Source organism: Panthera onca, chromosome X, assembly GCF_046562875.1.
Source record: "Panthera onca isolate mPanOnc1 chromosome X, mPanOnc1 haplotype 2, whole genome shotgun sequence".
In the NCBI taxonomy this organism is placed as follows: Eukaryota; Metazoa; Chordata; class Mammalia; order Carnivora; family Felidae; genus Panthera; species Panthera onca.
Genome location: NC_138357.1, coordinates 51,974,901 through 51,996,730, shown reverse-complemented (window position 1 = coordinate 51,996,730; position 21,830 = coordinate 51,974,901). Strand labels below are relative to the sequence as shown.

Genomic DNA, 21,830 nt, shown 5'->3' with positions numbered 1-21,830 from the left:
AGTGCAAGAGGGTTCCCGTTTCTCCACATCCTCTCCAGCATCTATAGTCTCCTGATTTGTTCATTTTGGCCACTCTGACTGGCGTGAGGTGATATCTGAGTGTGGTTTTGATTTGTATTTCCCTGATAAGGAGCGACGTTGAACATTTTTTCATGTGCCTCTTGGCCATCCGCATGTCTTCTTTAGAGAAGTGTCTATTCATGTTTTCTGCCCATTTCTTCCCTGGGTTATTTGTTTTTCGGGTGTGGAGTTTGGTGAGCTCTTTATAGATTTTGGATACTAGCCCTTTGTCCGATATGTCATTTGCAAATATCTTTTCCCATTCCGTTGGTTGCCTTTTAGTTTTGTTGGTTGTTTCCTTTGCTGTGCAGAAGCTTTTTATCTTCATAAGGTCCCAGTAATTCATATTTGCTTTTAATTCCCTTGCCTTTGGGGATGTGTCGAGTAAGAGATTGCTACAGCTGAGGTCAGAGAGGTTTTTTCCTGCTTTCTCCTCTAGGGTTTTGATGGTTTCCTGTCTCACATTCAGGTCCTTTATCCATTTTGAGTTTATTTTTGTGAATGGTGTGAGAAAGTGGTCTAGTTTCAACCTTCTGCATGTTGCTGTCCAGTTCTCCCAGCACCATTTGTTAAAGAGACTGTCTTTTTTCCATTGGATGTTCTTTCCTGCTTTGTCAAAGATGAGTTGCCCATACGTTTGTGGGTCTAGTTCTGGGGTTTCTATTCTATTCCATTGGTGTATGTGTCTGTTTTTGTGCCAATACCATGCTGTCTTGATGATGACAGTTTTGTAGTAGAGGCTAAAGTCTGGGATTGTGATGCCTCCTGCTTTGGTCTTCTTCTTCAAAATTACTTTGGCTATTCGGGGCCTTTTGTGGTTCCATATGAATTCTAGGATGGCTTGTTCTAGTTTCGAGAAGAATGCTGGTGCAATTTTGATTGGGATTGCATTGAATGTGTAGATAGCTTTGGGTAGTATTGACATTTTGACAATATTTATTCTTCCAATCCATGAGCAGGGAATGTCTTTCCATTTCTTTATATCTTCTTCAATTACCTGCATAAGCTTTCTATAGTTTTCAGCATACAGATCTTTTACATCTTTGGTTAGATTTATTCCTAGGTATTTTATGCTTCTTGGTGCAATTGTGAATGGGATCAGTTTCTTTATTTGTCTTCCTGTTGCTTCATTATTAGTGTATAAGAATGCAGCTGATTTCTGTACATTGATTTTTGTATCCGGCAACTTTGCTGAATTCATGTATCAGTTCTAGCAGACTTTTGGTGGAGTCTATCGGATTTTCCATGTTTAATATCATGTCATCTGCAAAAAGCGAAAGCTTGACTTCATCTTTGCCAATTTTGATGCCTTTGATTTCCTTTTGTTGTCTGATTGCTAATGCTAGAACTTCCAACACTATGTTAAACAACAGCGGTGAGAGTGGGCATCCCTGTCTTGTTCCTGATCTCAGGGAAAAAGCTCTCAGTTTTTCCCCATTGAGGATGATGTTAGCTGTGGGCTTTTCATAAATGGCTTTTATGATCTTTAAGTATTTTCCTTCTATCCCGAATTTCTCAAGGGTTTTTATTATGAAAGGGTGCTGGATTTTGTCAAAGGCCTTTTCTGCATAGATTGACAGGATCATATGGTTCTTCTCTTTTTTTTAATTTATGTGATGTATCACGTTGATTAATTTGCGAATGTTGAACCAGCCCTGCATCCCAGGAATGAATCCCACTTGATCATGGTGAATAATTCTTTTTATATGCTGTTGAATTCGGTTTGCTAGTATCTTATTGAGAATTTTTGCATCCATATTCATCAGGGATATTGGCCTGTAGTTCTCTTTTTTTACTGGGTCTCTGTCTGGTTTAGGAATCAAAGTAATACTGGCTTCCTAGAATGAGTCTGGAAGTTTTCCTTCCCTTTCTATTTCTTGGAATAGCTTGAGAAGGATAGGTATTATGTCTGCTTTAAACAGTTCTGGTAGAACTCCCCTGGGAAGCCATCTGGTCCTGGACTCTTATTTGTTGAGAGATTTTTGATAACCAATTCAATTTCTTCGCTGGTTATGGGTCTGTTCAAGCTTTCTATTTCCTCCTGATTGAGTTTTGGAAGAGTGTGGGTGTTTAGGAATTTGTCCATTTCTTCCAGGTTGTCCAATTTGTTGGCATATAATTTTTCATAGTATTCCCTGATAATTGTTTGTATCTCTGAGGGATTGGTTGTCATAATTCCATTTTCATTCATGATTTTATCTATTTGGGTCATCTCCCTTTTCTTTTTGAGAAGCCTGGCTAGAGGTTTGTCAATTTTGTTTATTTTTTCAAAAAAACAACTCTTGGTTTTGTTGATCTGCTCTACAGTTTTTTTAGATTCTATATTGTTTATTTCTGCTCTGATCTTTATTATTTGTCTTCTTCTGCTGGGTTTAGGCTGTCTTTGCTGTTCTGCTTCTATTTCCTTTAGGTGTGCTGTTAGATTTTGTATTTGGGATTTTTCTTGTTTCTTGAGATAGGCCTGGGTTGCAATGTATTTTCCTCTCAGGACTGCCTTCGCTGCATCCCAAAGCGTTTGGATTGTTGTATTTTCATTTTCGTTTGTTTCCATATATTTTTTAATTTCTTCTCTAATTGCCTGGTTGACCCACTCATTCTTTAGTAAGGTGTTCTTTAACCTCCATGCTTTTGGAGGTTTTCCAGACTTTTTCCTGTGGTTGATTTCAAGCTTCATAGCATTGTGGTCTGAAAGTATGCATGGTATAATTTCAATTCTTGTGAACTTATGATGGGCTGTTTTGTGACCCAGTATATGATCTATCTTGGAGAATGTTCCATGTGCACTCGAGAAGAAAGTATATTCTGTTGCTTTGGGATGCAGAGTTCTAAATAGATCTGTCAAGTCCATCTGATCCAATGTATCATTCAGGGCCCTTGTTTCTTTATTGACCGCATGTCTTGATGATCTATCCATTTCTGTAAGTGGGGTGTTACCCGTGCAATTACCACATTCTTATCAATAAGGTTGCTTATGTTTATGAGTAATTGTTTTATATATTTGGGGGCTCCCGTATTCAGCGCATAGACATTTATAATTGTTAGCTCTTCCTGATGGATAGACCCTGTAATTATTATATAATGCCCTTCTTCATCTCTTGTTACAGCCTTTAATTTAAAGTCTAGTTTGTCTGATATAAGTATGGCTACTCCAGCTTTCTTTTGGCTTCCAGTAGCATGATAAATAGTTCTCCATCCCCTCACTCTCAATCTAAAGGTGTCCTCAGCTCTAAAATGAGTCTCTTCTAGACAGCAAATAGATGGGCCTTGTGTTTTTATCCATTCTGATACCCTATGTCTTTTGGTTGGAGCATTTAATCCATTTACATTCAGTGTTATAGAAAGATATGGGTTTACAGTCATTGTGATGTCTGTATGTTTTATGCTTGTAGCGATGTCTCTGATAGTTTGTCTCACAGGATCCCCCTCAGGATCTCTTGTAGGGCTGGTTTCGTGGTGACAAATTCCTTCAGTTTTTGTTTGTTTGGGAAGACCTTTATCTCTCCTTCTATTCTAAATGACAGACTTGCTGGATAAAGGATTCTCGGCTGCATATTTTTTCTGTTTAGCACACTGAAGATCTCGTGCCAATCCTTTCTGGCCTTCCAAGTTTCTAAAGAGAGATCAGTCACGAGTCTTATAGGTCTCCCTTTATATGTGAGGGCACGTTTATCCCTTGCTGCTTTCAGAATTTTCTCTTTATCCTTGTATTTTGCCAGTTTGACGATATGTCGTGCAGAAGATCGATTCAAGTTACGTCTGAAGGGAGTTCTCTGTGCCTCTTGGATTTCAATGCCTTTTTCCTTCCCCAGTTCAGGGAAGTTCTCAGCTATAATTTCTTCAAGTACACCTTCAGCACCTTTCCCTCTCTCTTCCTCCTCTGGGATACCAATTATGCGTATATTATTTCTTTTTAGTTTATCACTTAGTTCTCTAATTTCCCCCTCATAGTCCTGGATTTTTTTTATGTCTCTTTCTCTCAGCTTCCTCTTTTTCCATAACTTTATCTTCTAGTTCACCTATTCTCTCCTCTGCCTCTTCAATCCGAGCCGTCGTGGTTTCCATTTTGTTTTGCATTTCGTTTGAAGCGTTTTTTCAGCTCCTCATGACAGTTCCTTTGTCCCTTGATCTCTGTAGCAAGAGATTCTCTGCTGTCCTCTATACTGTTTTCAAGCCCAGCGATTAATTTTATGACTATTATTCTAAATTCACTTTCTGTTATATTATTTAAATCCTTTTTGATCAGTTCATTAGCTGTTGTTATTTCCTGGAGATTCTTCTGAGGGGAATTCTTCCGTTTGGTCATTTTGGATAGTCCCTGGAGTGGTGAGGAGCTGCAGGGCACTTCCCCCGTGCTGTGGTGTATAACTGGAGTTGGTGGGCGGGGCCGCAGTCAGACCCGATGTCTGCCCCCAGCCCACTGCTGGGGCCACAGTCAGACTTGTGTGTGTCTTCTCTTCCCCTCTCCTAGGGGCGGGATTCACTGTGGGGTGGCGTGGCTGTCTGGGCTACTTGCACACTGCCAGGTTTGTGGTGCTGGGGATCTGGCGTATTAGCTGGGGTGGGTAGGCAAGGTGCACGGGGGCAGGAGGGGCAGGCTTAGCTCGCTTCTCCTTAGGTGATCCACTTCAGGAGGGGCCCTGTGGCAGTGGGAGGGAGTCAGATCGGCTGCCGGAGGTTTGGCTCCACAGAAGCACAGAGTTGGGTGTTTGTGCAGAGCCAGCAAGTTCCCAGGCAGGAACTGGTTCCCTTTGGGATTTTGGCTGTGGGATGGGTAAGGGAGATGGCGCTGGCAAGCGCCTTTGTTCCCCACCAACCTGAGCTGTGTCGTCTGGGGGCTCAGCAGCTCTCCCTCACTTTGTCCTCCAGCCTTCCCGCTTTCTGAGCCGAGCTGTTAACTTATGACCTCCCAGACAGTAAGTCGCGCTTCCTGTGCGAACACACTCCCTCCGGCCCCTCGGCTTTTGCCAGCCAGACTCGGGGGCTTTGCTTGGCCGGAAGGCTGCCCCTCCGCCCCAGCTCCCTCCCGCCAGTCCGTGGAGCGCACACTGCCTCACAGCCCTTCCTACCCTCTTCCGTGGGCCTCTCGTCTGTGCTTGGCTCCGGAGACTCCATTCTGCTAATCTCTGGCGGTTTTCTCGGTTATTTAGGCAGGTGTAGGTGGAATCTAAGTGATCAGCAGGACACGTGGTGAGCCCAGCGTCCCTCCTATGCCGCCATCTTCCCACCCCTCATAATATATATTTTATGAAAAATCCCATTAACAGAAAAATAAAAACAATTGAGTAATTTACATGCATTGAAAATATTCTGGAAAAATGGAAATACCTTGTTATTTACTTACCTTTTCATTTCATAAAAGAAAATTATATTAATGAGGCAAAATAATGGATGCTCTTAATTTCATTTGGTTGTATATATGTTGTTATATCAATATTGGTATTTTTGTAAGTGAAAGGACATAATATTATAAATTTAATCTTTTTAGTTACTCAATGGATGCCATTATAGGCCTAAAATTTAATGGAAATGCAAAATTAACTAGGAAGAGGGAAATATATAAGCAGAGTGAACAAAAGAGAACTTACCCTGGGGCAAGATGCAGTTGTTTCCCATGGGATTTATGCTATATGTTGCCTACTGTATTTTCTTAGTGTGTTTATATTTATTAAGGAATATTGATCTGGGGGCGCCTGGGTGGCTCAGTCGGTTAAGCGGCCGACTTCGGCTCAGGTCATGATCTCGCGGTCCGTGAGTTCGAGCCCCGCGTCAGGCTCTGGGCCAGGCCCAGAGCCTGGAGCCTGCTTCCGATTCTGTGTCTCCCTCTCTCTCTGCCCCTCCCCTGCTCATGCTGTGTCTCTCTCTGTCTCAAAACTAAACGTTTAAAAAAAATTTTTTAAAAAATTAAAAAAGGAATATTGATTTGAAGTAATTTATTAAAAAAAATGAAGTAGTTGACTTGTGTCTTAGACCAATTTTAGTATCAGTGCAATGATGGCTTCATAGAATGAGTTAGGAAGTGTTCTGTTCCCCCCTCTTAATGTTTTTGGAAGAGATTGAAAAAGCTTGGTGTTAATTCTTTTTTACATATTTGGTGGAATTCACCAGTGAACCTAACAGGTCCTGAGCCTTTCTTTGTTGGGAATTTTTGATTACTTACACAATCTCCTTACTTCTAACAGGTCTACTCAGATTTTCAGGTGTTTTTTTTTTTTTTTTTTTTTGACTCAGTCTTGGTAGTTTGTGTGGTTCAAGGAATTTGTCGATTTCTTCTAGGTTATCCAGTTTGTTGGCGTACAGTTATTCATCGCATCCTCTTAGAATCTTTTTTATTTTTTTTTAAATTTTTTAATGTTTTTATTTATTTTTGAGACAGAGAGAGACACAGCATGAGCAGGGGAGGGGCAGAGAAAGGGGGAGACACAGAATCTGAAGCAGGCTCCAGGCTCTGAGCTGTCAGCACAGAGCCCGACTCAGGACTCGAACTCACGGAGTGTGAGATCATGACCTGAGCTGAAGTCAGGTGCTCAACCGACTGAGCCATCCAGGCGCCCCAGAATCTCTTTTATTTTTAAAAAATCAATAATAATGTCTCAACTGTTATTACTGATTTTAGTTATTAGAGTCTTCTGTCTTTTTTTTTCTTAGTCTAACTAAAGATTTGTCAATTTTGGAATTAACTTTTATTTTAAATAATTTTCCTCTGTTGGTTTTTCAGATCTCTAATTAATTAATTACATTTTTGCCTATTTTAATTTATGTATTTCCTTCTCACTTCTTGCTGTGGCTTAAGTGTGCTTTTCCTCTAGTACCTTGAAGTGTACAGTTAGGTTATTGGTTTGAAACCTTTCTTCTTTTTTAATGTAGATGCTTATTACTACAAATCTTCCTTTTGGTACTGTCTTTGCTGAATTCCATAAGTTTTAGCATGTTGTTTTCATTTTCATTAATATCAAGGTATTTTCTAATTTCCCTTGTGATTTCTTCTATGACCCATTGCTTATTTGCTTATTCTTCATATTTGTGAATTTTCCACTTTTCCTTCAGTTATTTATTTCTAACGACATTTCCATTATGATCAAAAAAGATACTTTGCATGATTTAAGTCTACTAAAATTTATTAGGACTTGTTTTGTGGTCTGATATGTGATATATCTTGGAGCATGTTCCATGTGCACTTAAGAAGGCACATTCTGCTGTTGTTAAGAGGAGTGTTTTGTGTAGATTAGGTCTAATCAGATTATAGTGTTGTCCAAATTCTCAATTTCCTTGTTATTTTTCTTTCTTCTTGTTATATCCATTATTGAAAGTTGAATATTAAATATCCCACATATTATTTCAGAATTGCCTTTTTGTCCTTTCAATTCTGTCAATTTTTATTTCATATATTTTTTAGCTCTTGTGGACACGTGCTGTAATAATTATATCTTCTTGATGGGTTGAACATTTTATCAATATAGAATATCCTTCTTTGTCTCTTGTTACTTTTTTTTAATTTAAGTCTATTTTGTCTGACAATAATATAGCCACCACAGTTTGGTTTTGTGTGATGTGTGGGTGTGTATGTGGTTACTATTTACATGGAGTATATTTTTCTGTTCTTTGCTTTCAACCTCTTGTGTCCTTTTATCTAAAACTGAGTCTCATGTAGACTACATACAGATAGATATGTTTGCTTTTAAATCCAATCTTCCAAACTTTTACTTTTAATGAGAATTTAATGCATTTACATTTAAAGTAATTATTCATAAGGAAGGGCTTAGTTCTTCCATTAATCTCTTTTGTGTATCACATGTTTTTTCTTCCTTAATTTCTCTATTAGTATCTATTTTTGTATTTGTTTATTTTTGTTGCCTAGTATTTTGGTTCCCATCTTTATTTTTGCGTGATTTTCTGTCACTATTAGTTCCTTTAGGGATTACAATTGATATCTTAAACTTAAGACACCCGAGTTTTAATAATACAAAATTAGTTTAAATAACATACATTGTTCCTATACATATTTATTCCTTTTATACTGTTTTTGTCACAGATTACATGGTTATACATTGTATGATCATTAACTTATATTTATAATTATTGTGTTATGCATTTGCCTTTTAACTCATATAGAAACAAGAGTTATAAACCACAAGTATAATAACCTTGTTTTTTTTTAATGTTTACCTATGTAATTACCTTTATAATTGCTTATTTCTTATGTCTTTGAATTACTGTTTAGTGTCCTTTTATTTCTGCCTGTAGGTCTTCCATTAGTATTTCTTGCAGAACAGGTTTGCTAGCAATAAATTATATTTGTTGTTGTTGTTAATTTGAGAATGTCTTAGTTTCTCCATTATTGTTTAAAAGAGGATACTTTTATTGGATACAGAATTCTTGTTTGATGGTGTTTATTTCAGGACTTAAAATATGTTATTCTACTACCTTTTAGCTTCCATTGGAGAAATCAGATATTAATCTCATTGTGGGTCCCTTAAATGTGACAATTCACTTCCCTCTTGCTATTTTAAAATCACTCTTCTTCTTTGATCCAAAGTGCCTCAGTGTGGACTTCTTTGAAGTTCTGCTCAGTGCTGATGTATTTGTTCATGGTTTGCTTTAGGTCATTGAACATATTTAAAATGTTTAAATGTTGATTTAATGTTTTTGACTACTAATTCCAAAATTGAGCTTCTTCAGGGATTTTTTCTGTGATATTCTTTTATTTTTCCTGTTTAGCTTAAGGTTGCCTATTTTTTTTGCATGCTTTGTCTTTTTTTGGTTTTGTTGAGAATTGGACTTTTGAGTATATTATAACTCTGGAAACTTGATTTTTCTACTCCCCACAGATGGCTGATGTTTGTTTCCTGAGGGCTGTAGCTATTTGTTTGTAATTTCTCTAAACAGTTGCTGCAAGCTGTATATTTTTTGGGTGTGGTTACTGGATCTTGGGTTTAATTAACTCTGCTGTCAGCCAGTGATCTGACAAAAATTTCCTTAAAATGTCTGTTTCCAAAAAGCAGGGGAAGTGTTTCTGTCTTCTGATAGATGCCATCTGGGGAAGCTACTGCAACCCAAAAGGGTTGAAATCAAGGCAGACACTTACACAGGTCCTTCAGTGAACTGCCAAACCAACCAAAATGTACCTCCTCAAATTTTGGAGAAGAAGATCCCTACTGCTCACCCTGGCATCAGCCAGCCCCTCAAGGACTCAGGCACTATCTTCACGGTGGTGCTGAGGAATGGGTTTTGATATCTCTTTTGTACATGTCATTCTCTTACCAGAGAACACCAGTGTATCCCTTCAACAAACACGCCCCTTGTTGTAAGCATCCAATCAAGTTTCAGTGTTTTGAAATAGTTTATTTAAATTGCTCTTTTTAGCTTACTGATTGCTTTGGTGGTGGGCCCAATCCCTGGAGCTGACTTTTCTGCCATTTTGTATCAACCCTACTTTCTTAAATCTTATTTTCCTGCTTTTATTCCTTGCCTGTGTCTTTTGAAATCCTATACAAGTCCCCAAAATGTTGGTTGCATGCTAATATAATGATAATAAGAATTATACCATAGATCAAGATAAACTAGGTTGAGAGGAATTAATCAATTTTGATTCTCTTAGGCATCAAACTTGAACATATATCAGACTCCATCACTTTTGCTTAATTCTCCATTAAAGTGGTAATGTATTATGTATGTAAATACTGATGTAGATAATGGGAGATTTTTTTACAGGCTTGGTGTACTTTTTTTAAAATTTTTTTTAACGTTTATTTGTTTTTGAGACAGAGAGAGACAGAGCATGAACGGGGCAGGGTCAGAGAGAGGGAGACACAGAATCTGAAACAGGCTCCAGGCTCTGAGCTGTCAGCACAGAGCCCGACGCGGGGCTCGAACTCATGGACCTTGAGATCATGACCTGAGCCGAAGTCGGCCGCTTAACCGACTGAGCCACCTAAGCGCCCCTTGGTGTGCTTTATAAGGTTAAAGATTATTCCAAATTTTGCCAATTATGAAGAGTACAGTTGACTTTTGTTATTATTGTACATGCATTAATTCAGCATAGTATTTTTCTGTTTTTCATATGAATTGACTAATAGAAAATAAAGCTCAAAAATTATGCTATATATGTAAGGCATGGTAAGTTAGTCAATTTTTCAATGTCATTTATTTCCATTTGATCTTAGCAAAAAATAAATTTATCTTCCTAATCACTTTTAGAGTTGTTGATGCAAATTTACTAGTCCTAATAATATTAAGTTTTTATACTTTTCTTTTGTTTTAGAACCTTGTAAAACATCTTCCTGAGCAGAAAATACTCTGTGAATTAGCACAGCTGAGGAATGAGTATCATGACCTCAGTGAGCCTGAACAGTTTGGAGTTGTGGTATGTATCTAGCATAAGGGCCCACAAACTCAACTGGGGTGTAACACTTGTCAGAAATAATGAAAAGGACATTTCAATTGTTGGTTTTTTTCAAACTATACAACTACATAATTTAATATAACATTGGCTGTCAGAAAAAAATATTATTTATCATGGTATTGAAACATAAAGAAATTTCTATTTCTATTTTACAGAATACTTCAAGATATCTCCTGGGAGCTCTTCCATACTAGTGCTGATATTTAATTCTATTAATATATGAAAAGTAGTATATATTATTGTATTGGCTATTTTTTTCTTTTATTTAGATCTTGATGTTAGAGTTTGCCCCCCTTCCAAATTTAGGCTAAATGAAAGAGTAGTAACTAGATAAATAACAATATCCTAAAAAACTTTTTTTGTGGCATGAACTGTGTCAGAGAAAGCACAAGAATTTTCAGATTTCCTCTGGAGTGTCATTAATTAAGTGAAAGCTTTAAATAAACTGTTTTGGGAAGAAAATTCTCATAAAAATATTGTGCTTTAATATGTTTAAATCATTATTGGAATGAGTTGTTTCCTCACCCCCTCTTCATTTTAAGGGGTACAAAGGATGACTATATATAAATTATGTATTAAAGAATATAGTTACATGTTTTAGTCATTCCCCAAACCTGCTATTGAAATAATGGGCAAAGCGAAAATGGGAAAGAGGAGATGGTGATTTATTTAATTTCTTGGAGGAAAAGCTATTTTTAACTTACATATTCAATACAAGTTGGTTTACTTTGTGGAGAAGCAGCTGTATTATGTATTATGGCTCCCTGACAATTTCCCATATGAATACTAAGACTCAAAATTAATATTGGAACTAGTAGTCAAATACTGTGCTTCATCAAATATTTTATTACCTTTTTAATAATAATATATTTTAATTGATATGATTTGGTACTTTGCAATTTAAAACTCTTGATTAAAGTCAAAATGTGATAGAGCAGAGAGCATTCGTTTTGACCATGTGCAATAAATTCTTGCCCACATTTAGAGCTTATTAATTCTCAGATATGGCATTGCATTTACTTCTATGGGAAGATTCTGTCAAATCCCTGAAAATAAAATCAGGAGTGTATATTTTGGATGAGATAGACCTAAGGTAAAGTACCTGAGGAAGATATTTTTCTCTTTTTTGAGTTATGCAAATTATTCCAGTTGAACTGGCTAGATATTACTGATTAAATCACAGTGCTTTAGTGCAATATTAAATAATAAAAGTTTCTAGACCAAAGTCCACATTTGAAACCTAAGGTGATTGAATTCATAGTATAATTGAAGCAGAGCTATATACTATCTGAGAATTCAGCTGTGCCATGATGGTTATGAGTTTTACAGTAGGTACACTACAGTTTCTCTGAGGCCATTTTTTTTTTTCCTGAATGCAGTTCATCTTGGAAGATGTATTAGTTTTCCAAGCAAGTCCTTCAAGAGGAATATCCTTGGTGCCACACTGAGGAAATTAAGTTTGGGGACATAAAAAGCAATATACCTTCTGAATTAAAAGCAAAATAGAAAATGGAAGAGATTTCTTATTTATGCACATAACCATAAATAATTCCAGGGCTGTGTACATGAAGTAACCTGGTCCTCATATTTAATTCTCCCATCCTTAGTTACATGCCTGTAGGGAGAAAAAAGTCAAGGACATTACAAAGTAATTAATGCTACATAAATTACCCAAGATAGTATCCATCAGGATTTGTCAAATAAAGTTTAGATAATCTCCTATCTAGGAAAATATTTTTGAAATAATGATAGGCTTTAGTCTTTTGAGCACCAGCTATTATTGTTGCCATTATTGTTTATAGAAACAGAATGTATTGGGATGCTTAGAATATCTTGTATACAATAGGCAGTAAATATTTATTGAATTGAATTGTACGATGATTATTGAACTCAAGTATGAGGCTGAGATTAAAAAGAGCATATTTTAGGTCTGTAAAAGCAAAAATTATTTTAAAACATATTTCTCCAAGTCAATGCTAAAACTAAATTAACTTCTTTGTGAATACAGCCAAATACTTTTTAATCCTCAAAATATATTGACAGCCTACATTTAGGAAAGCTTCACAAGTGTAGAATCATCTGCACTAATGGGAAAGTCTCCAAACTGGTTGTCTTGCTTCTCTGCTAATTCCCCCATCAATACAATTAGTGTAGTCTACTTAAAATCTATATCCGACATGTGATTTCTGTGTCCAAAACCTTCAGTGTCTCCCAGAATTTACAGAATAAAATCTGAGCTCCTTAGTATTCTCATTCTGCTCGTAACTCTGTGTCTTTATATCCTGTTCTCTTTGGTGAACTGAGTGAATTGGTGTCTTTATGACATTTTAGCTTTTACCACAGCAGGACTCTCACTGCCATTTCAGCAGTTATTTTACTTGTTCCTGTTCAGTGACCTTTCATTTTTCTATAGTGGCTATATCATATCTTACTTGCTCTTCTTAAGTCTTCTAACCTCCCCCTATTCTTTCTTTTCACTTACTACCAACCGTCTAATCTTTTACACACCAGAGTAAAAGGAAAGCACTTAGGCTTCAGAACCTCCAATATCTCTTCTTCCTACGAAGCTATCTCTAGCCATATCTTTTATTAACATATTGTCTGTCAAACCTCAGAAAAAGGGATAGCTTATTATTATTACTAATTTTTTGTTGCTCTTATTATTTACAGAAACAACGCATTATGGAACTACTGTGTCTGATACTATGTTAAGCATTTTTATATGCACCATCTTATGTATTCTTTATATCTATGAAGTTTGCACTTTTATTAGCTCCATATTATGAATGAGGAAACCCAGATGAAGGAAGGCTAGGGACCTTGTCCCAAGGTTACATAGCAAGTAGTAGATGCATAATTCAAACCCAGGCAGTCTGATATAGACAGTGGTTTTATTCATTTTTATTTTAAAATTTTATTTATTCTTATATAGATATATTTTTATTTGAATTTTAGTTACTTAAAATACAGTGCAATATTAGTTTCAGGAGTAGAATTCAGTGATTCATCACTTACTTACAACACCCAGTGCTCATCCCAACAAGTGCCCTCCTTACTACCCATCTAGCCCATCTCCAACCCACCTCCCTCCCATCATCCCTCAGTTTGTTACATATCATAAGAGTCTCTTGTGGTTTCTTTCCTTCTCTTTTCTCCCCCGACCCACTTTCCATATGTGCATTTGTTTTGTTTCTAAAATTCCACATATGAGTGAAATCATATGGTATTTGTCTTTCTCTGACTTATTTTGCTTAGAATAATACATTCTAGCTCCATCCATGTCATTGCAAATGGCAAGATTTCATTCGTTTTGATGGCTGAATGATGTTTCACTGTATATTTTTATTTTATTGAAGAATAGTTGACATACAATATTGTATTAGTTTCAGGTGTACAAGATAGTGCTTCAATATTTATATAAGTTACAAAATGGTCACCACAATAAGTCTAGTTACCATCTCTCACTATGCCAAATGGTTACAATATTATTGACTATATTCCTTATGCTGTATATTACTTCCCAATGTCTTATTTGTTTCATAACTGGAAGATTGTACCTTTTAATCCCCTTCAGCTATTTCATCTATCCCTCCACCACCCTCCCCTCTGGCAAGTACCAGTTTGTATTCTATATATTTGAGTCTGTTATTGTTTTTTTTTTTTGTTGTTCATTTGTGGCTTTGTTTTCTTAGAATCCATGTATAAGTGAAATCATACAGGATTTCATTTAATATAACATTTCATTTCATTCATACTTATTTCATTTAGTATACATTCTCAAGGTCCATCCATGTTGTTGCAAATGACAGGATTTCAGATTAATATTACATTACATACGTAACACACATCACCACCACCACCACCACACCTTTATCTATTAATTCACTGATGTACATTTATGTTCCTTCCATATCCTGGATATTATAAATACTGCTGTGATGAACATAAGGGTGCTTATCTTTTCAAATTGGTGTTTTTGGGGGCGCCTGGGTGGCTCAGTCGGTTGAGCGTCCAACTTCGACTCAGGTCATGATCTCACAGCTTGTGGGTTCGAGCCCCGCATCGGGCTCTGTGCTGACTGCTCAGAGCCTGGAGCCTGTTTCAGATTCTGTGTCTCCCTCTCTCTCTGACCCTCCCCCGTTCATGCTCTGTCTCTCTCTGTCTCAAAAATAAATAAACGTTAAAAAAAAAATTTTTTTTTAAAAATTTAAAATTAAAAAAAAAATTGGTGTTTTTGTTTCCTCCTGATAAAGAGTGCTTTTACTGCTATACTGTTCTAGTGTATGTGTGTGAGAGAGAGAGAGAGAGAGAGAGAGAGAGAGATGCTCTACTATATGCTAATTTACTTGTCTGTGTTTTGAGCATTATTGTCTCTTGCCTGCTTTAGAGTTCTGTTTTTATTATATCTTCAGTTTGTCATTCTGCAGTTTGACTTCCTCTTCAGAAAAAATAAAACTTAAGTCCCTCACTTCCTAAAACTGAATAAATTGATAGCTGGATAGATGAATGAGTGAAAATCATTTTTGACCCTGAGATCCCTGATAGCTGCTGCTCTCTCTCCATTTCCTATCATCTGTTTTTTTTTCAAAGATTAGTTTCCTTTTCCTCTACTTCATTACTTCTCATGTACTATTCAACAAACAACAACCAGAATTCTGCCTTGAACAATGCGTTGAAAATTACCTAAGAGAGATCATTAATTACCTCCTAATTGAATCTAGAATATACATCTGATCTACTCTTCATCTGTGTCATTACCACCTTAGCCCCAAGCCAGCATCATCATTTTCTTTAACAATTATGATATACTTTTAGCTTCTTTTCCCCACTCATGCTTTTGCCTTTCTCCAAGTTAATCTCAGTGCAGCTCTCAAATGTGGCATTTCTAGAGTTTTTTTGTATTTCATCATATAATTTATCTGATTAAACCATCAGTGCTGTTGTGTGGCACTAAGGCTACAATATAAACTCCTCACCAGGATTTACCACCTCTCCCACTTTTATCTCCTGTTGCTTGGCTTCTTGCTCATGTTCCCTCAGCCACACTATATTTTATTTTTCACTTTTTTTTTAATTTACCATGCTCTTTCCTGCCTCTGGCAGGAGATTACACATGCTGCCTCCTCTTACACTCACTTGCTGCCTGCCTCTTTCCTGCTTATTCTTCCAGTCTCGGCTTAAAGTTCATTTTGCCAGTGATGCCTTCACTTACCTATCAGTCAAAATTCAGTCTTCCTATTAAAATCCCTCAGAGCGCTTTTTTTTCCTTTATCTTTCTAGAAGTTATCATGGTTTGTAGTTATTTGTAAGGTTGTTTATTCAACATCTGTAAATCCCTGCTAGATTGCAACTTTTTCAAGTGCATGCATCATGCTGATTTTATTCACATAGTATACACTTAACATATATTTGCTGAATGTATTAACTCGAATGCAAAATCAAGCAAAATCAAGCAGGCTCTTTTTCGTCCTGATTCTGTATCCGTATGGTACTAGGTAACATGGAAGGATTTAACCTCCTTATTGAAAACTTTTCTTTATTTACCTTCTCTAACAATACTCTTTCCTAATTTCATCCCTATGACCACTGCCAGTGCCCTATGGAGTTTCCATTATCATATAATTTCTTGGATAAAAAAAAACAAATCTCATCAGTTAGGAATAATCATATGTTAGAAGTGAGATCATTCCTGTAAGATTCGTTAAAATCATCATCAAATAAAAAACAATCAAATTGGCAAACCTGGGGAAAAACATGGCTTTGACTTTTTGAAAGAAATAAGTTTATCTGAGACAGTGACTGGGCTGCTAAGCTTTCTCTAAACTTTTTGAGTTTTTAGCAGCCACATCTTTGGGCTTGCTTGTATTCATATTAAATAAGCTAAGAAGAAACAAATAAAAGGGGAAACAGAAAAAATAAACTAATAATAAAATTCACTGACCTTTCCTCTGTATAGAGGCAGACCACCTTGTAAGAGGGATGTACTAGTCCCCACACCTATGATCAATAATTCTTTTCTTTACTGGGGGTAGATTGTCTGCATAGCTTCCCACTGATTTGTCCTCCAACCTGCCTCCCACAGAACTGAATTTGGTACATTGTTGTAATTATGTGCTGTACTTTTACTGGGGTAAAAACATATATCTTTGAAAGCTTTGCCAGTTAGAACCCCAGCAGGAGCTTTTAGATTCTTTAGAAAGTGTATGCAGCTCAGCTGTTCTCAAACCTCAGAGCTGTGGAAATTCCCACTTGTTTTGCAGTGAGGATGGAGACCTATACTGTGTGTCTATTAAACTAACATCTTCTGAAAAAGAAGACAATAATTAGTTCTTTTAGTAATCACTACTTTGTTTTTCTGAGTTCAAAATTACCCATATATTTTTTTCAATTAAAAACATTCTAGAGCTGTAATCTAACAAAAATGTTGGCTAGCCTTGTGCATAAAAACATTTATAAGAAAAGCACAGATTATGTGATATTGCTGGCAGTACATTTATCTTTATTTTTGTTTACACAAATACATAAAGGTGTAAGGAGTAGATTTATACCTATAGCTGGAAGTACAACTATGAAGTAAGTGTGCTTTTTAATTTTTTAAAGCCTCATAAGAGCTTATGAGCTCTATTGAAGTTAGCTTAACCAGGTGAAAAGGAAATTTTTAAAGGCTTTTTTTCTCTCCCAAATATCATCAAAGGCAATTAATTTTGATGGAAAAGTATAGCTCTTCTATTCCATTAATATTAAGCCATTATTCAAGTTTGCATATTCATTGGAAAAAAACATTTTTATTTCATCTGCTTTCATTCAGTGTGTTCACTGTTTTGATATGTAATGCCCTGATTGTTTCTATTTTCATTCTTTTTGTAAATATGAATGCTAGCTCTTACTTTTTGAGGTGTATTAATTTTATTGAAGGAAAAAAGCTGGATTAATAACTTTGAGATCAAGACAAAGAATACTTGCCACAACTCATTCTCAAATCCATGTATTCATATTCTTGTTCATTTCATTAACTTCTCATAATAGTTCATTTTGTGGCAGGATTGTTACTTACATCAGATTTTGCAATAAAATAAAATAAATAAAATAAAATAAAATAAAATAACATAAAATAACATAAAATAAAATAAAATAAAATAAAAAGTAAAATAAAACAACCTGAAAACTGAACATTCAGATTAGGTCTATGAATGTCAGTCAATTTTGCTATTGATTTCTTTTCATTAAATTTTAAAAATCAGAAGTTAACTCTTTTCCTCCCTCTGTATATCAGTAATCTCTAATACAACAGCATAGCACAACAGTCATTTTGATGGCCATTCTTGGCCTCAAACAGTTGTTTTCAGAAGGATGTTTTGAAATGCTCTCAAACTCTTGAGTTTACAGTGTCTTTTGGGGTGGACATTGTTACTATGTTTTGTTTCAGACTAAAGACTAGTAGATGTTTGTTGATGCATAATTTCCATCTATCACTATCTTGGGGAAAGTGTTCTCTGTCAGTATATCATTGTTTTTTGATATAGAGTTAGTATTTTTTAATTTTTTATTTGACGTATAGTTAACATGTCATATTAGTTTCAGGTGTGTGACGCAGTGTTTTGGCAGCTCTTTTATATTATGCGACATTACATTTTTCCAAAGCCTGATGTTATAGACTATGGTTCTTATCTCTCCTTACATCTAATATAGAAACATTTGCCATTGGCTTCATGTAGTAGGTGCACTTGTATTGATTATTTTGTCTGGTTTAGATGTAAAACATACTGCAGAAAGTACAGTAATAAGCAGGAGAGATCCTGTTCTTGAGGACATTGTTGGCTAAAAGAAGATAATAAAATTGCTTCATAGAGAATCACAGATGTCCTTGCTGTATTTCCATGCATTAAGGCAGAGTTGTGCTCATTGAATCTAGATTTCACACCTTTTATAAGCAGTTCTGTCTGCTGTTTAACTTAATATACCCTTCTTTAATTTGACTTCATTATTATAACCTTCATTATAGTTACTGATACAAATTATTCTGTGTATGCTATGTGTGGTGAGTCCTAATAGTATTTAACTATTTGTGAAAAACACATTGTAACAAAGTATATTTGTTACAAATATATATGATAGGTCTAATGAATTCTTAATATTATATTTTGAAGAGACTATAAGATCAATTATGTTTGCATGCGATGGTCATTGAAGGTGTGTTTCTTAACAGTGCAAAAAGAAAGATAAATAACCTTAAAGGTGGGCAACATGTGGGAGCAGGAGCAGCATGTGGTTATCTCCTCCTCCTTCACACATGACTTTTACATTTGTGCCTTTTTTCTTTCTTTTTGGATTCTTTTTAATTTTTCTAATGTTTATTTATTTTTGAGAGAGAGAAAAAGAGAGAGACAGAGAGAGACAGAGAGAAAGAGCCAGCAGGGGAGGGGCAGAGAGAGAGGGAGACACAGAATCCGAAGCAGGCTCTAGGCTCTGAGCTGTCAGCACAGAGCCGGACGTGGGACTTGAACCCATGAACTGTGAGGTCATGACCTGAGCCAAAGTTGGACGCTTAACCATTTGAGCCATTTAGGCACCCCTCTCTCTGGATTTCTACAGTAGTTTGGCAGTAGATTGATATTCACCATCTGCCTAGGTGGTGGAGTGTGTAAAATTTAAATCATATAAACAAAACTATCTCTTGAGTCTTTGGGGAAATAACCCACTTGTAACTGCTCTCACTAAAGCTGTCAGTGCATTGTTTTAAATATAGTACAGATCAGCTAAAGGAATGGTAGCTGCTTGACGTGATTTGATAGACAAGTACCTCATAACAAAATAAATCCCCTATATAATACAACACCATGGTCAACATCCCATAGTACTTCAAGGAATGCATTATAAAACAAAGAATGTCGACTAAAATGCTGCCAGGGATCACAACTGAACACAAACATGCATTTCAGTCGAGTTTGTGTTTTTAGTTATATCACTTAGGTGCACTTAAGTGCCTTTTTGAGACATGAGCCTTTTAATAGTTGTATCTGTGGCTGGGGATGTTGCTCTGTGCTTCCTATTATTTCTAAGCTTAGTTATCCAACATATTTCCTTATATACCCAGATCCTATAATAGAGATTCAACTCTTGTCTATCAGTGTACCCTGGTCTGATTGTAAAAATTAACACTTCTGATTATAGAAAATTCTGTTAGTATGATCAATGAATACTGATTCGTGGCTACTGTAAAGAGATTAATATAGCATTGCCTCCTCCATGGTCTCCAGATTTTACATTAACACATTTTCAATGATAACATTTATAATAGTAAATATATATTATGCATTAAAACTGGCTGAAGGGAGCACAACACATTATTTACAGTGTGTTCAATAGATAGTGAATGCTGTTTCTCACCAAGCCCTGAAAATACATTCCTTAATTGTGAATGAGAGAAACTTTCCCTCAGGTTTGGTAGAACAATCCATGGCCATGGTTTCTTTTTGGGTATTTCTGAAAATGAAGAAAGAGGATAATAACAACAATAGCTATTGTTTTACTTAGTGTCAGCTACTATGAGAGGAGAGTTACACATAGCATCTTATTTAAGTCTGACTGCAACTTGCATGGGTTAATTAAGGAATGAATTTTACTAATGGGGAAATGAAGTCTAACAAACATTAGGTAACTTATACTAGGTCATAAATTAGAAAGTAGTAGAACTGTAGTTCAAATCCAGGTCTGTGTAACTCAAAATCCCTATTTCTTTCACTGCAACTTGCATTATAAGTCTGGAGAGTGCAGGGAATGGTTTCTCTCACTCTCTGAGAATTAGGGGAAAATTTCTGTCAGATCTATTCTTCAAAATAATTATACAGGGCTCTGCATTTTGGCCCCATATCAGATTGAGCCTGGGCAGTATTGTTGGGATATCCCATATGGTAGCAAATTACTTTATGTGGGAGGTAGGATACCCTCCTCTTTACCCATATAACTCTATTATGATACATTTTAATCCTTTCCCTAATCCAGCACTTTGCTGATTTCGGAGTTCCTATTTGTATGAATGAATTCATTCACTCTTTTTATAGTTATTGTCCTAAGCCATCTGTCATATTTATCACCTTCTATGCCCTAACCTATGTTGTAGATGGTAAGTGAAAGAGGAAATTTTGTCAAATCCAAGGGCAACTCTGACCCCTTAAAACGTACAACCTCTTCCCAAATCAGGGTGACTGATGATGGGTTATATCTAGTAAGAACAGTTCAACAAAGCTAATTCCCTAGAATTTCTGTTTGATATCTTAGCTGGAGAACTATTGTGGGGACAGTGAAATATTATTATTATCTGTTAAGTTTGTTCAGTAGACAATCTGGTGTCCTACTTGCGAGATCTGAAAACTGGCTAGGCAGTTAAGAACTACTTTTAAATATTTAAATGTCTAATATATGCAAGACCCTGAGCTAGGTGCTACACAAGGTGCAGTCTTTGACTCTTCTCTCTATGTACTCACCTTATCAACAACCTTGCTTCCTATAGCATCTGTTTGGATAACTCCCCAAATCTGCCAACTCTAACATTTACTTCCTCCTAAACTTAAAGGCTGAATTTCCAAAAGCTACCAGATATAATAGTAATACCTAAAACTCAAAATGTCAACAAAGCAGTATTAGTTTCCAATTATAGAGGTGTCATTTTACCATTTATATGAGGATCTGTAGGACGGGGAAAGGCTGGAGGGATCAGAGAGCACATTTAAATAGTCTATTTTAATAATTCAACACTGAAGTACATAAAACTTAAGCTTGAATGACGAAAACGGAAAATAAGAGACAATTATAAGAAACTACTCAAGTTAAAATCTAGGCAAAGAATGATATTAAATTACATTATGTTTACCAAAATGTGATGATCATCCCAAAATTTGGAAGCTTAATAATAGCTTAATAATGGAAAGCTAGTAGTGTCTTTGTTAGTAGTATATATATATATATATATATATATATATATATATATATATATATGGTAACAGCCAAGTGATATTTTTATTTGTGGATTAGCACCCTTTACTCCACCTTTCCACAAGTCTAGAAGCAGAGTGAAATAGAAGGAAGTAATATTTATGGATCATTTATTTGGCTCCTATCTAATTATCAAAAGAAGACTGATCCAGTAATTTCTCATGCCTCATAGATGAAGAAACTGAAGAGTGGAGAAATTAGGTAGATTAGTTTCACAGGGTGAGAAAATGTGAAAGTTTCTAGATTCTATCTTTAACTGAATTTGCTACTAAGATGCACCTTACCTGCACCAAACACTGCCTCAATCCCTGATTAGCTTGCTGTAGTATAGGCAGCAGAAGATCAGGGGAAACACTTTCATCTAAAACAAAGCAACAGA

General features: G+C 36.0%; 1 protein-coding gene and 1 long non-coding RNA gene across 3 annotated transcripts in view; one reads left to right on the top strand and one right to left on the bottom strand.

The window, feature by feature from the left end:
- Positions 1–21,830, top strand: part of DIAPH2 (diaphanous related formin 2) — a 1,007,297-nt gene that overhangs the window by 466,101 nt on the left and 519,366 nt on the right. The window contains exon 21 of the mRNA XM_081793317.1: positions 10,319–10,420. Coding sequence (XP_081649443.1) covers positions 10,319–10,420 — 102 coding nt within the window. The remainder of the gene's footprint in view (positions 1–10,318; positions 10,421–21,830) is intronic.
- LOC145714152 (uncharacterized) overlaps positions 1–21,830 on the bottom strand; it is a 37,725-nt gene that overhangs the window by 15,588 nt on the left and 307 nt on the right. Inside the window, exons 2-3 of one of the 2 annotated variants that reach the window (XR_014136797.1) lie at positions 21,736–21,812; positions 19,799–19,942 (exon numbers count right to left, since the gene is read on the bottom strand). This is a non-coding gene — a long non-coding RNA (uncharacterized LOC145714152). Of the gene's footprint in view, positions 1–19,798; positions 19,943–21,735; positions 21,813–21,830 lie in introns of those variants that run through there. The other variant, XR_014136796.1, reaches the window with a different exon arrangement.